Raw genomic sequence first — 16,383 nt, forward strand, 5'->3', positions numbered from 1 at the left:
CAGATTCTTCACTACTTGGATGCTTACTTTTTCTAAAAATAAACTCAATTTGAAAATTTATAATAATTCTTTACTTTCTCAGATGATTAGGTATGCTCTGACTCTACCTTGGATATATTTGTGCTAGCTGTAGCATGAATATTTTCCAGGAGAATACTCAGTTATATATTTGGCTACATTTAGAAGATCATGAGTATTTTTTCTTCTGAGGTAGGAACTTTAGTCCACTGGAGACTGAAATAGAGAGGAAACTGGCCAAACAGAATCCTCCTGATGTCTTACATTGGGTTTTCTGATTTATGTAGAATGTTCCCCAAAAGAGTAGCAACTGTTTAATCTTCTACCATAGTGCTCTGTTTAATTTGATCACAGTGTGTAATTCTTAGTTTTCTAAGCATTAAGAAATCTGAGAACTGGTGAGATGGTCGAAGAGGATGGTAGGAGAAGGTTAGGAGACACTACAAATCCATGTTTGTAGTGTCTGTCTCTCAGATTGATGTAGCAGAGGTTGTGATTTCTCTGTAGGCAGATATCTGTTAGTAGGACAAGAAACTCTCTTTGGTTTCACTGAAGTTAGAATTTCACTAGATAAAACAAGTATTTTGCGACTTATTCCTTAGTTTAGACTGCAACAGAGCTTTGATTTCATAAGGTCTTGTAGTTTTTGAGTCAATATATTCTGCAGTTCAGATGGTAGGTCATTAGTAGAGGTAGAGGAGGATCTGAAGAAATTACCCTAAGGAGCTCTTATACTGAACTTTTATATTTATTCCATGAATGCTAAGTATGAGTAAATATGTAAATGTTAATGCAGTGTTTCCTTGAAGAGAGGGATTATGGTTTGTCTTTTTGAGCTTTTGAAGTAAAATTTTAATTGATACTACATTTCTTCTTTTTACTGCCATAAGGTTCTGACTGAATGATGCCCTGAGACACATCACTGTTTGCATTGTTAAATCACCTGTTGTTCCTCTGCAAACAGTGTGTTGTGCAGAATTCAGAAAATACGTCTGCATAGTATTTGAGGGCATGATCAAGCTTGATGTGTTTAATTGTAAACTTTAATGAATTTCCAGTTGAACATTCATCTTTTCTTCACTACCTAGACACTCCTCACCCCTTTGAAAATGACCGTAAATTTGCATGCCAGCTTGTTCCATTAATTGCCATTTGACTCATCTGTCATGGTGCTAAGCTTTAGATTCACATAGCTTAGACTTCCAAACCAATTTCTAGAATTAATTTAAATATTTAATGTCAAAACCCTAGGATGAAAGAGACCAAAAATGTTTTGTATGCTTATTGATCACCTGTTTCAGTAGCAGCAACCCATAGAGGAAATTTCTAATATGATAGAAGCAGAATTCAAATAGTATTCCCTCTGAAGAGGGGACTGGATCGCTGTGTGTGCAGTAAGGTCTAAAGGTACCAAATCTATTGTAGAGGTACCTTGAATAAGTTTTCCACAATACTTGACACTTCACAGTTACAAGTTAGGTACTGAGTGTTGAATCAGATTTCAGTTTGCTTACTGCTGGATAAAACGTTGGATTTTCTTAAAAATTGAAAAAAATAAAATGCGACTGTGTACTTCGTATGAAAAGCTGGTTTCCTTAGGCAACTTACTGAGGTAGCTTTATGCAAAATTACTTCGTTATTTTGGATACACAGATGAGTTTGCATAAAAATTCTTTTGATAGGTGACAAACAAGATTTTTGTGTTTCATACTTATAATTAACATGAAGTCTGAAAATGTTAATATGCCTGACATATGTGTTCACTTGCTTTTCCCCACTTCACACTTCTTGAATGTTCATATTTGCAGTTTTGTGGTTTATTATATCTCTATTAGCAAGTAGTGTGAACAAATAGTAGTGGATCTGGAGTATGAAATAGTTCTCATCATCTGATATCTACATTAACCCCTTGGAAAGGTGGGCTGTTCCTTTTTTGTTATTGTTGGATTGGGTTGGTTTTTTTGTTTGTTTTTTTACATTGGACTAGCTGTAGTCAAGTCCTATGGACTGAATATTTGTGTCAGAGTGCACCAGGCCAAAAAGAATCCAGTTCGTGTTCTCAAGATAGCACCCCATGGGGCAGAACGAAGCACAGTAAGTACAGAGAGGTGAGAGAAATTACAAATTGCACCCTCAGTGCAAGGTAGCATGCAAATTGTGTACCTGAAATTAAGGATAAAGTGAGATGATTTCAAGAAGGAGAATCAGATATATTAAAAGAAATAGGGAAATAAAAACTATCAATGTTCTTGGAGAAAGTATTCTAGTATGTTTGTATTCAGACTTTTTCCTATGAAAATTATTACACTACTTTATATTCAGACTTTTCTGATGAAGATTTTGGTCCTGTCCTCGAGATATAAATGAACTTGGTTCCTTTGAGGAGAAATAGTTTTCAAACTAGTAGCACAGATTGCAAAGAAAATGACATAGAGAATGTGAAGTTTGGATTTAATTGTCCAGTGGAGATACCTTCAAAGAATAGCAGGCAAACTATATTGCTGATCATGCCACTTCACAACATCACTAATTGACTAAGAATATTGTGAGATGTGAAGCTAAGAAGAATGAATGGAGCTACTTTTTGTTGACTTAATTTATTTTTTTCCAGAGTCCCTAAAATGAAATATTGACCTCTCTTCCAGCATTGCAATACCCTCCGCAGTCATCTTTACTATTCAGCCTGTGTTTTAAACAGTAAAGAGAGGAGATGAGTAAGGAAGTTTAGGTCTGGCAGTAACAGAGGAAGGAAAAATTGTGATGATGATAAGCTGATTATTCATTTTCAACAGAATAGTAGATAATTATGACTGAAATATGGGCCTTAAAAAATTTTTTGTTAGTTCCATTTATTTCCACATTTTTAATTGTTTTAAATGAACAGGTAACAGTTACAACAACAGCAATTTTCCCTCTGGCTTTGGTCTTGTGATCTTTTTTTCTTTGGTTGTGAAGCTATTAATCAAATTTTGCAAGTCCGTAGGCTGGATGAGGTTATTTTACATATTCTGGTCTGAAGCCTGTAATGGTCCTGACAAAAAAAAAAAGGAACAAGAAAATCTGTCAATATTCTCTTTATGAAATAGAGATTTCACAGTAGCATTAACTTATCTATGTCTGGTTCACCAAGTATGCCTACTTTTGTTTGTTGTATGGCTTTACTGTTTCGTGCTTCAGATTGTGAGTATCTAGGATTTAGCCTCTTTTCCGTGTTCTGTTTATTCACTGTTAATTATTTTTCAAGCTGAGTTGCTTGAGAACAAGAAAAATTTAGCTTCCATTACCCTCTATTGCAAATGAAGGACAGGCTTTCCTATTGTAATCTGCATGTGATTCTAAGATGCTGTTGTCAGGGAACTTTTTAATGCTTTCTGTTGTTAATGCTTTGTTGTCATTCTTTTCAGTGATGTTTTTGATTTATTGTTGAATATGATGCACAAAATATCATTTTGGTTTATAGTTTACTTTTGTATTGAAAACATTTTTTTTAAATTACACAATTCAAATACGTAGAAATACTTAAAGGCCCTTAAGAAGCTGTGATTATTTTAAAAGTATAATACTTGCAGCTATAACAAAAAAATTACTGTGGCTGAAGAACAGTATTAAATCATACAAGTATGACAACTTTTTGCGGTTCTGGAGTTATTAGAAATACAGATTACAGTGGCTAACTACAGGGTCTTTCGTTGGTGTAATGTACTGATGCAGGGTAATCAACAATAGTGCTTATGAATGTATATTTTATATTGTTGATAGCATAGAATTGATAACTACCTTTTGAGAGGAGGAAATTTTAACATTACCTCTAATTAATGAATTAGAAGCTATAAACATGTAAATCTAAGTATAGTAACCAAAGTAGTGCAGCAGTTACTGGTCATCTTTCAGTTATGCTGAGTTGCTTATTTTTAATTAGCTGTAACACCTTTCTCTGCTGTTGGCAGAAGTATTACTAAAGTTTAGATAAACCCCAAAAACCAGAGTAAAGAGAAGAATTCCTCTGAACACTTTACTCCTAGTTGTCTCATGAGATGACTTGTTCAATAGGTAAGATTTCCTTCCAAGTCATGTTGTAATCGTGATGAGGAATTTCATACCTCAGAGATTGTATTACAGATCCCAACAATGTTAGGAAACAATAGTTTTCACTCTGTTTTGCCTGAAAGTGCTCTGCTGGGTTATGTTCAGGACAGGAGTGAACACGAGGCCTCTCTGTGAGTTTAACTCCTTCATCTTATGGAGCTTTAAGACAAAGTTTTCTTCTTTAATCTGCAGGGTTTTTTTCAGCTTCATTGCTTGGGGTCCCATTCACAATCAAAATGTTAGGATTTCAACTGTATCTCAGTCTGAAAAATGAGTCTTGAAAATCTCAATTTGAAAAGGAGAGCATCCAGTGCCAGCCTCCAAGAAGAAAAAGCGAAATCAATTGTTAATCCCTTGTGCTAAATAGTCACATCAGCCTGCTTTCTGCTGCAGAGATAGCCAGCAGCTGTGTCTCTCCTTACATATTCTCTTTATGTCATGTACAGTGTCTTCTATGGCAGCCAGACTCTTCTCAGCAGTAGTCATGCATTTTACCCATTTTGTTTGTGTTGGCAGGCAGACCCATCACTTTGCTTTTACAAGTTGTCATAACATTCTTCTATCTTTGTGTTTTTCTTATTTTTTTTTCTCCTTAGGGTGTCCTACGCTCTGTACATGAGTGATGGAATTGCCAGTAGGATAGAGAACAGTGTTGGTAATTGCACATGTTAAAGGCAGCTGATTTTAGGTTTAAGCATTTCTGCTTTCCCGTAACTTATCTGAAAGCTGTTAGGTGGCTGTTAATTCAAGGGTGCAGGGTCAGTCGACTTAAAAAGGGTGCATCTATTTGGGTAGCTTGTCACATTGATCTCTGTAAAACACCTCAGTGAAGCTAAAGCTAATTTTACAGAGGTAAAATCTTCAGATTGAACTACTTATTCCTGTACCAAAAATCATACAGATGTTTCTGTATTCTGAGCAATACATAATTTCTAAATATGTGGGTTTGTTTTAGTTTTGCAGAACTTCTGTTTACTTTCTTAAACTTTTTTTGTGGGGTGCCTTTGTCTTCTATGCATGATTTATTTTACGCTTTTGCAAAGCTGATTTATTTCTTGATTTTTTAAAGATATTTTTATTCTACTTTTCAGTGCATATAAAAAAATTGGAAAACATGTCTGAAATACAATTTGATATTTTTGCTGTTATCTAGATCTCTGTATTGATGAGGCAAAAACTGATTTCACAATAACATTTGAAGATTTATAATTAGTTACTCCATTTTCACGCCTCTTCTCAGACAGTTAGAACACTGACATTAATATTGCTTTCAGAAAGTTATGTTCTTTAGTATCAAAGTTTTCTAAAAATCCATGAAGAAAGAGCAAATACTACAGATTCAGATAATTTATTCAAAAAGTATTTCTTGTCCCTGACATATCTGCAGAGGTTTTTGCTTTTACCTATGTGAAGGCTGTTTTAGTTTGTGATAATCTCTAGTTTAAAGTAGCTTTTATTACACATTAAAGAAGTTCTGTCTGGACATATTATATACAAGAAAAAATTGAAGAACTGCCACTTAAGCAACTGATGGCTCAAATGAGAATACAAAATTTATAGGGATAAACAGATAGTGGGTACTACAAGGAACACCTGCAATACCATGATTGCAATATCTGAATAAATAGATTTTTAAACTCTGGCATCTATATAGTGATCCATGATACTGTTTTCTTGAAAATGTGATGATATTTAAAGATGGACCAGAAGTGTTCCTGTCCTTTTGTGCAGTAAATACCAACTTAATGTTTCAGCAATAGCCTTGTTTGCATATGGATTTTACAAAAATCCATTGAAGATTATTTGAAAACCAGCTCATTAGAATGACAGATTGCTTACGAAATTTTGTTTTCTTGTCAACTGATATTGGTTACATTCAATTAAACAAGGTTACACTTTCTAAAAACATACCTCTGTTAGCGGCTGAGTGCCTTACTTATATCTGCAAATCAGATTCCTAATTTCTAGTTCTTTTGGAAGATTAGGCTATGAATGGTTCTAAAAGTTCTCCTTTTCACACACCTTTCACACTTTCACTACCTCTATTCCATTATATATATTGTTTGAGAACCAACACTGGGGATTATTCAGTGGGGTTGAGGGAAAGGCTTTAAACAAAAGCAATTGTCAGCTTTCTGTCATGGTGTGTTGTGTCAGATGTTTGACAAGCTGTCTCTTGGCCATAGGCCATCTGATTGTAATGGAGCTGACTACTCTTCTGAGGAACCAGCAAAACATGTGGCCACAGGAAGCAAAAGCTCCATGTCATTTGGTGAAGTCAGTAAAGCAAAGGTTTTGGGTGTAGTAATCAAGTTCTGACGTGATCTTATCAGTTGGTTAAGATTCTTAAACTTCCTCTGCTAATTTCTCATCCCATAAAACAAGAAATTCCTATTTACTAAACTGATTTAAGTGTTGGAAAAAGTGATTAGTCAATGTTTACCGGGAGTTATAACATAATTAAATATAAGAAGAGTTATTGAGAAGAATCGCATAATAAAGAGAATACGTATGGGAACAAGATGAAGCGAAAATGTAGACAAAAAATGAGATAGTGCAGTGGAGTGAACCTTAACCAGACCAAGATGAGAATTAAGAATTAGAGTATGTGTATGTTCATTTATTTTACCATGCAAAAAACAGAAGGAAAGATGCTGCATTTGAAGACGGGAGAGACTAAAGAAGTCGGAAAGGGAGGACTTATGTTTCCTCCTTTCAACAATGAAAGAGGATAAATAAAATAAAAAATAAAATAGTTATTAAAAATATAGACCATGGCATCTGAAATTTGTGTTCCTAGTCTATGTAGTATTGTATTTGCAGATCTTTATTCAATGACTTAGAATTTATCTAATAAAGACTTCCTTTTTTATTATTTTGTCATTGTTTTAAAAAGAGAATCTTGACTTGAGTGCTTTTTCCATCTTATGGTAAAATTTTAATTAATATTTTCCATTTGCTGAATTATTTGGGAGTATTCGTAATTTCCTTTGCTTTTGAATATCACACACTCATAAGCAAATTCTAAGTTCATTGTACAGTGGCAGTGTCTCATGTTTCTAAAACTCTGCAGTGGAGTGTGTGTGTGAGCAGGCATACTACTTTTGTACTACTCATCTGCTTACATGCTTAGTTTATACATTATTTATTAGACTTATAGGCATGAAATTAAAAAATTAAATTAATAATGTGACTTCCATGTAAAACAGAAGTCGCTTATTTATATATGACTGGCAATTAGGAAAAAAACACTCTTAGGTTAGTTGAATGCATTTTCGCTTAATTTCAGACCCAGTACAGCCTCACGAATAAATGTTTGACTCCAGGTTACGGGGTTTATATTTTGATTAGAAACAACTCAGAGGTGAGGTAAGTTTGTTAACTTACATGCAATGAATACAGGAAAATGTGAAGGTGACCCAGTTACGTGGCTTCAAGAGCTCTTGTGTTTGTTTGCTTCTGCAGATCAGGAGTCTGCCAGCAGCCCCTGTTAGGAGAGCTGTAGTTATCCAGTGGCACAGCCAGCACAGGAACCCTGCTTGAATGACCTGTGAATCACCTATAGCTCAAGAACTTCGCATTTTCCTTTCTCTATTTCTTGCACATTTTTTATAATGAGTGTCATTGATTAGGAAAGTCTGCGTGTGCTGAACTCACTGAGAAGTAGATCAGGGTTGTCTTGGTCTTTGAAATATCATCGCTGCAAGGAAATAAGAATATATAGAGAATGCAGTTGGGTGGCATTGTGGAATAGCTGCACATCTAAGGGTCATTAATATGAACCATATAAACAACTAAACTTTATTGTCTAAATTTTCTGAATGTCTTACTGTGCACTTACAGTTCCTCTAACTCTAAGCTTGTTTTGCTGCATTTGAAGTGTTCAACAATAGAGAGGGAAAGGAATGGTAGGAGGAAAATAAGTCATGCCTACACCATATTATCTGCCTTAGTGCTACAGGTTGCAACTGGCTCATAGTGGAAAAAGATAACAAAACCGTTTCATTTGTATTTCAATGCATTTCTTTTTGTAGCTTTTTGAAGCAGGACACCATTACACTGCCGAAAAAAAATTATTTACATTTAAGTGTTTCTCTGACTAATAGAATATAAATTTTTAAAGATGCATATGTTTCTGAGGCCTAAGCGCTACAAAAACACTTCTCTTTCTTGAAATCCCACTAGTTTTAAGCTGCTGGGCATTGTATAAATAATCATTTAAACACATTTGTTGATGGTTTGCCAAAACTTTGAAGAGAAATCATTTCTTTCAGAGTTTAGAAAGCCTTAATTCAAAATTATAATTTAATGGAAAAATGTTGCTAGTGATTATTATGTAGAAATGCATTTATTTCTTTATTTCTTTTAAAATTATTACTTTAGAAGAAAAAGGATAACTTTTATTTATATAAATATAAGTGCTTCCAAACATCTGCAGTTCAAAGTACATAATTCACAGTGACACCAAAGGTTGGTTTGTGTTTTGACTGGATGACTTTGGTATTATTTTTGTCTGCAAAGGAAAGAGTGTACAGCATCCAAGTGGCGCAAGACATTTGCCTCTCCAGAAATTGTGATGAATTTGGGACAAGGGGCAGACTGTTCAAAAAAAAAATATTGAGGGGAGGGGGAGAGGAGGGGGCTGTCAAAGTGAGAACACTTGCATTCCATTTGGCATCTTTGAACTGGGAACTAGTCTGAAGTACAGATCATTATAAACAAAGTAAAAAAAGGTGAACAAAATAATCAGCTAAGAGAAGAATCGGTTGAATTGGTTTTGTTTGCTTCACATGGTTTTTTATTGTAATCAGGTTTCAACAGATGATGACTTAAAAATATAACATGTAAAAAGTAGCTTTGTTTCTTCATCTTTGTCATGTTTTGTGTCTAGAATAATTATTTATACTTCAGTTGTTTATTGTAGTGAATATGTGTTAACTGATTTCAAAATCTAGATGCGCTTTATCACTTCTGAAAGTATTATGCTCTATAGTAGTAGGATCTCAGTATCCCATAAACTCATCTTTCAGTGGTATTGATGCATTTTCCAACAAGATATGGTGTGTCATTTACTTTGGTGATGCAAATTTTGCTTAAAATGAATAAAGGAAGAATGCATGTTGGAAAATAGTTCTGCCACTCAGATGGACTCCTCCTTTCCCATAATGTGGAGGATATAAAACATTTTCCCAAGTTATTCAGTAGGAACTAGGTTATTTTTATTTCACACTACTTCAGTAGTTAAGATCCCAGTTCAGCAAGGTCTTCATCCGTAAAAGTCCACAGAATGTTGAAGTGAAGACACTGATATGCAATGAAGTCATTATGCACTGGCTGACCCAGAGTAAGTGACTTAGCACTCACTGTTGATTTTTTTGTGAGTTGAATAAAAATATGTTACCTTAAGTTTAATTACAGAATTAAACTATTTGTGGGAGGCTGTGGTAATGTATAAGATCTATTTTGAAACTACAAAGGCCACATAAGACTGACTGGATCAGACCAAAGATTGCCACCCTGACCTCACACTGCCAATACCTGGGCTTCAGGAGCAGTACAGGAACAGGACAAGCATATTGCAGTACATCCACCCAGGTACTGTCCCTTTTTTCAGCAAGCTCCTCAGTGGAGTCTTGTGTGTTTATGACAGTGCTGATTCTTAAGGTTGTAAGCATTGCAGGTTTTGATAAGGACTCTAGATGAACAAAGGTATTCTCATGAAGCACTATCTTTTTTATGTAATAATTGGATGAGACAATCAAATATAATTTAGAATTCAGGAAAGAACTTTGTGCAGAATTTTACCTGCTCTTACTACATTCGTTTTATTAGACTTTGACCCTCATACCTGTAATAACAGAGACAAATCAATTCCTTTTTTTTTCCCCTGGTATATAAATGGCATAATGTGTTGACTCTTTTTTTCTCTAGCATATTGCCTTAAGTTCAGGAGAGGTTAGTTTGGATTCCTTTTAATGAAAGGCAATGGAAAACATTAAATGCCATATAGTGATATTAAAAGCAAATATAGATGTAACAGGATTAAATAGGCACCAGGACTGCATTTGTAGTAAGGAAATGTTATGGTTTTCTGTTATATTCAGCTTTAACTGTTGCTTTCTGAGCCAGGGATAGTAACAGTATAGTTGTCTGGGTCAAATCTGTGCTGAAATACCAAATGAGAAATTCACCTGACATGACCATCTAGTTCAGTGAGATGAGAGCTGGGGACCCCGGTGTAGCAAAACATTTATGTCTCTTTGAAAGCACATGAACAGCCTGTTGGACCTAAGTAGTGCAGAGTTAAACATGCTTCTTCATGAGGCCTCTAGGGATAGATGTTGTCATCATAGAAACTACACAGGGACCAAATGGTTGGGGTAGGGAGTTGTTCCGCTTGATCTTAATACTTTGCTGTATTCCGTCTTTGTCCCTACTAACATTATTTCTCCAGTGGGTTGCAGATTTTTCTTTACCTTTGTGTAATGTCTGTACCTTTTACTTTCAGAACACCTCACTGAAGAATCATGTTAAATAATGATCAAAAATCTGTGTAGATGTGGCAGGCCCCATAACACCATGTTAACATGTTATAGGTACGAGTTGAAGAAAATGCTGGAAAGCTGACAGCATGTTAAAGATGATTTATTTATACAAGTGCTAAAGTTATGTTTGATATGTTAATGCAACCTCATTTTCTAGTAAAGGCCAAACACTATTAAGTGGTTTTCTGCATTGATTTTTCTATCTTCTGAAATACTTGATTCATTGTTAACCATCTTTACTCCTTTTATGTAACTGGAACTGGGGCTATCTTTTAACAGGCTCTTTCTGGGTGAGCCTCATTGGCTTTATTCAGTGATATTTTCCTGCTGCACTTCTTGACCTCTTCATCAGTGTTCCCTTTAGCAGGTGCTCCTTTTTGCAATTTGTCTGGATTTTCCCTGTGGCATTCCAATACTCCCACCTGGAAAGTTACTGAAAGGGGTGAGCACCCACTGCAGCTTGAACTGGTGCCTCTCACAAACATCCTTGTTCTGCTGAATCATGTTACCTGATGTTCATTAATAAAAGACTTGGCAGTAGCCTAACAGTTTAAATTTTAAGATGGGAGGGAAGAATAGACTTGCTGTCTGTCATCATTTTCCTGTCTGGATCTCTTCTTAGCCTTTTGGTACGTTACCTGCTTTGCTTTTCTTTTTCTACCTTAGCTGCTTGTGCTGTATCCTGTGCTGGATACAGACGTATTTGTTTCAAAAGACTGAATGTATTTAGAAGAGTTACGTGGTGGAAGTTAAAGAGAAGACTGAGTGCCTGTTGCGGGGAATGGATGATGATGTAATGACAACTGTACAGCTGGGCAGTGATGGTTGCTCAAGGAACACTTGTTGGAGTAGGGTTAACGAGGTTCACTGTCTGTCAAGTACATTATCACCTGAGTCACCAGACTAGCTAAGGTAGGAGACTTTTTGAGGGAAATATACTAAGAGAAGAGAAAAATATGAGGATTTGAAGGAAGAGAGGAAACCTTTGTCAGGCTTCAGAGGGGGTTTCTTTTGTGTCTTCAGTATTGCCTCTCTGCCTACAGAACTCTGAATGCACACAGTAGACCATGCAATAAAGCCAATTCTTAGTGAGTTGTTTGTGTGAAACCTTTATAAAATGATATGTTACTGTTTCCAAGGCTTTAGTATCCTTTACTCAGCAAAGTCTTTAGTGTTCTGATCAAGGCATATTCTCCTTGACATGTGTCTACACTGCTCTCATGTTCCTTGATGTGCTCAAAGTATTGGAGGTAGAGAAGCAGTTTTCTCAATTAACAGCCTGTGTTTTGTAAATTGTTGACCTCATGGGAGCTTCAATTTAAGGGCACCATTAAAACTCAGATCTGGTGTTTAGATAGGCTATGTTGCACAAACTATTTTTTCTCTGACTTTAAGAGAATTCTGTTCAAAGTTTTCCCAAGTGTGAGTTTTCACATGTTTGAGATAACAGAATTTAGACATTCTTATTTATAGTATTTTAAATTAAACACTTCCTTTAGCTTTCAGCTTTCTTAAAAGGATGCATCCAACATTTCCTTTTTGCCAGTACTGAGTTGGATGATGTCTTTTCTTCACTGTGCTCCAAAAACTATTTTTATATATGTTTTTAGAAGGAAATCCAGTTTCTTACTTGCAGCTGTTGGCATTTTAGAGCCCTGGAGTGAACCAATAAAAACACATGTTCTTTTAAAGAACATCTATTTTTACTGGACCTTGCTAACAACCAGTGACACAGAATTCAAAAAATGTTGGCTCATGAATAGAAGGGCTGCATTGTTTTAAATTCTGTTCTTAAAACTTTTCTTTACAAGATTACACTAAAATTTCATGTGTTCTTATTCTTATGAAAAGGAGTGCTTGCTTTTAGAATGCTATTTTAATGTTTTAAAACTAGGTCAGGTATCAAAGTTGTAAAGTATAAAATTTTACTAAGACATACAGAATGTTGCTGTTTGAGAGTATTATTGCAATGCTTTCACAAACAGGATAATTGAAGATTTTACTCCCTAGACAGCCAAGAATAAATCAGAACATCTTCTTTAAATACATCGGTTTGAACATATTAAAACACTTAGGTGTAATGATCAAATTAGATCACCATTTCTTTCAGTGATGCAGTATGCTGATTGAATATGCACAGTTTTTTCAGTTATCAACATTCTTAGTGGAAATGAAAGAGGAATTACAAAATGTTAACAAATTTGATGTAAATGTAGTCATATCAAGATTGACTTGATAAAGAGCCCCATCCATTTTATGTTACTTGTGTTGCATCTTTACTGTACATGCTCTGTGTTCTGCAAGATACTAGAGTCCCACTGCTGCTGCTTATTTCTCTGTCCTGTCTTCACAGGAGAGATCTTTTTCTGTATGCTGTAGCTAGGTATGGCTCTAAGCATATTTTCACCTATATTTTGGAATCAAGAGAATAGTGTGATTATAAATTCAAGTGTAAAGGTGAATTGAGATTTTAGTATTTTTAATAGTATTTACTGTGAGAAACTGATGCTGTTGTCAAATTTGGGCATTCCAAAAGACTGTTTTGAAGAGGATTGTTGGTAAAGCAAAAAGTAAGTGGTCTGCTGATCCTGCATGATGTAACATATAGTGTCATAATAATGCCTGAAGTGGTAGATTGATTTTTTTAATGGTGTTTAGATCATGTGTGCTAGAGAAAAAGAATCATAACCCGGGTTTAGTTCTTCAATAGTTTTATTAGCATCTTCGTGTCTGTTAACACCTAATTTTCATGCTGGATATGGGAAAGGAATTACAGCTGGGGTTCTGTGATTTCTGATTTTGTTGTGGGTGTAAAATAAACATAGACATTATATATCTCACATATGTAAAAATGTATATAATCAAATGTATCAAGATTTTTTCTGTATTTCCCTATCTATGGGAAAGTGTCTTTTCCTCTTTTTCTTGCAAAAAAACCAAAACTGTACATTAAGAAAGTTTACAACACACACTGAGAGAATGCACTGAGAGAAGACCAGAGAAATTCACTGCTTTTAAAATAGGTAATGCTAATAGAAATAAGCTCAAATTTCTAACAGAAGTAATTAAATACAAAAACAGATATATGAATTGAATTTTTAATAGTATTGTTGGGCTTCTACAAATATTTAAAATTATTCAAATATAGGAATGGATCATTCTGTTTTATATACTATGCTGGATGCCTGATGAGCGATACATTGTTAAGGACTTGTTTTGTGTTACTTTACTTAGACCTCAGTCGGTCAGCTTTCTGTTTCACGGATGTTCTTTTTTTAGAGTTTACATGAGTCATGTGTCATTGTCCTATGTCCTGAATTACTCAGGTTGTATCTGCATTGTGTGTACATACATGATGGGAAGTTCAGTTCCGTGTTGTCGACAGTCATTGAGACAGCACAAGAGACTGACATTTCCAGGTCTTTCATTTGAAGCAGCATTGGCATTATATCCCAATTCTTATTCCTTTCTTACTAGTGTTTTCAGAAAGTATGTATCAAAATATTTTTATCAATTAGTTGTCTTTTGTTCCAACGGTCTATTAGCTTTGGGTTTTGGTGGTGATATCCAAACTGCTTGTAATGTACTGTTGTAAAATGCAACTCCTGGTACTGTGCTTTTCCCTAGTTCTAACAGTTGCTCTCCTACATCTTCCTGGTATTTCGTCTGTTTTGGTTTGCTTTTTTTTGTAAAACAGTTTTTTTCATAAGGCATTTAACTGTCCATTGACATCTAACTACTCTTTCAATCCAAGATAAGTGGGCAAGACCTTTTATGGTTATCATAAGAAACAGAAATATAATTTGGCTCACAACTTGCAGATCTTTAAAATAGATGCTCAGGAGACAGCAGTAATTATATATATACGTGCATAGAGTAGCAAGTGTTATGTATATGCATACAGTAGCAAGTGTTAATTTTTTTTTTTTTGTAATTAAGTTAAATATTTAAAGAAAACTATCTTAAAACTTCTTTCAGTATGTGGCATGTGTTGCAGAATTAGAGTAAGTCCTTAGTGTAAAAAATGCAAGTACAGAAGTTACATGTATATATTCCAGTAAAAGACTGGATCCTGGATTTGGAAGGAGGGTCTTCATTTGCTTTGTTTGCTAAAAGCATGCATTCTTACCTTTATATCCACTTAATACATAAAAGCCAAAATCTAGCCATATATTGGCATAACTAAGAGCAGAAATTCAACTCAACATTTCTAAGACTTTTTACAACATTCTGCAAAATGTCTTTATCTGATACTTGGCTTTTTTGGCATACTGTTGGACCAGGAAGAAACTGAATAATGATTCACATTTAAAAAACATAGCTCTAGTACTGTCTGGGATTGTAACTTGCTTTTATCAGATGCTTTCACTACTGCAGAAATGATGATGGGGTGATTTACGTTAATTCTTTTGGCTTGTTGAAAAAAATATGCCCACACTCCTCTACTTAATGGGATTCTTTCCTCGTTGCAGTGCAAACGGCTGGAGCAGGAGCTTCATCATCTGAAAGAGCAGAACCAGACTTCAGCAAACAACACGAGACATCTGACTGCTGAAAACAATCAAGAACGTGCTCTGAAGGTAAATCTCCATTTCTTCTTGCAGGCAAATTAAGGTTGTAAGCCCCTGGTGCCAGCTTTCTGGGCTGCATATATCTGTTGTGTACATTTCGGCAGAAGTGAGCTATGGTGTTTGCCAACAACCCCTTCTTTAAACACAGATACAGCACCCTTCTGTTATGGTTTTATTTTATTTTGCATCTGAATGCAACAAGAAAAAAAATAACATATCATCCAAATTATTAGGCTGGTAATTAACTCTAAATTCTTGAGATCTGTCCTTGCAATATTGCATTTTATAAGGTGAAGAAACTGCAACTGTTTGCCTCATGGTACCTTTGCAAAACTAATATTTTAAAGCATGGCTGTTTGATCTGCTCCCGGCAGTGTGTGCTATATTAATAACATTGTTGACCGATACTACTAGTGACCACATAGTTGATACTACTATTTGCAAAAGGGTAGCTAGTTGGAACTGGGAGGAGGAATAATAAGTCTTGTCAATAAGAATAAAAATGAGCAGAGAGGCGGGAGAGGGTCAGAGAAAGGACAGTGTAAAGTGACAGGTTATTGCTGCTTTGAGAAAGGGAAATTGTAATGTCAGTGGAATTGATAGCTACATACCCAGCAATCTCACCGCTAGCCAGAGTAAGAGACTATGCCAGGTAAGATATGCAAGCATTGTGCACACCTCTTCAACCCCTATATTCTTAAAAATCTTTTATGGGTAGTGGAGATACAATATAAATACTGAAGTTACTCTGTTTATACTGTGTTGTCGTTTTAGAACTGTTTGATTTAGACAGTAAGATCCAAGGATATCTCATTTATGGACAGATTTTCCTCTGCCTCCTTTTCTTATTTTCTTTGTATTTGGGAAACATCGTTATTCATACAACAATTTGACTGAAGCAAAGTATAGGAATAAAAGTAAATTCTTGTGTAGTTTGACATTTCTCAGTTAAAAAAAAAAGTATAATGAATAAATGGACAGAGGTTGAGTGCCACGCAAATGCTGTATATTCCATGGGTTTATTATTGCTATCAGAATCTATGATGAATATTATAAAATGTGCAATACAGAAAGCAGATTACTCAAAATAGAGGTCATAAGCATTTAGGCTGCTTCTGACTGCAATAACAGTATTTTTTTGAATCTGGTATCACTGAAAAAGC

At 35.1% G+C, this 16,383-nt stretch overlaps 1 protein-coding gene across 3 annotated transcripts in view; it reads left to right on the plus strand.

Annotated features, from left to right (window-relative positions):
* Positions 1 to 16,383, plus strand: part of MIPOL1 (mirror-image polydactyly 1) — a 197,861-nt gene that overhangs the window by 73,795 nt on the left and 107,683 nt on the right. For all 3 annotated transcript variants that reach the window (XM_018082928.2, XM_018082926.2, XM_018082927.2), the window contains exon 10: positions 15,122 to 15,229. In XM_018082928.2, coding sequence (XP_017938417.2) covers positions 15,122 to 15,229 — 108 coding nt within the window. The remainder of the gene's footprint in view (positions 1 to 15,121; positions 15,230 to 16,383) is intronic.

This window comes from Manacus vitellinus, unplaced genomic scaffold, assembly GCF_001715985.3.
Source record: "Manacus vitellinus isolate BGI_N305 unplaced genomic scaffold, ASM171598v3 scaffold_6_pilon, whole genome shotgun sequence".
In the NCBI taxonomy this organism is placed as follows: domain Eukaryota; kingdom Metazoa; phylum Chordata; class Aves; order Passeriformes; family Pipridae; genus Manacus; species Manacus vitellinus.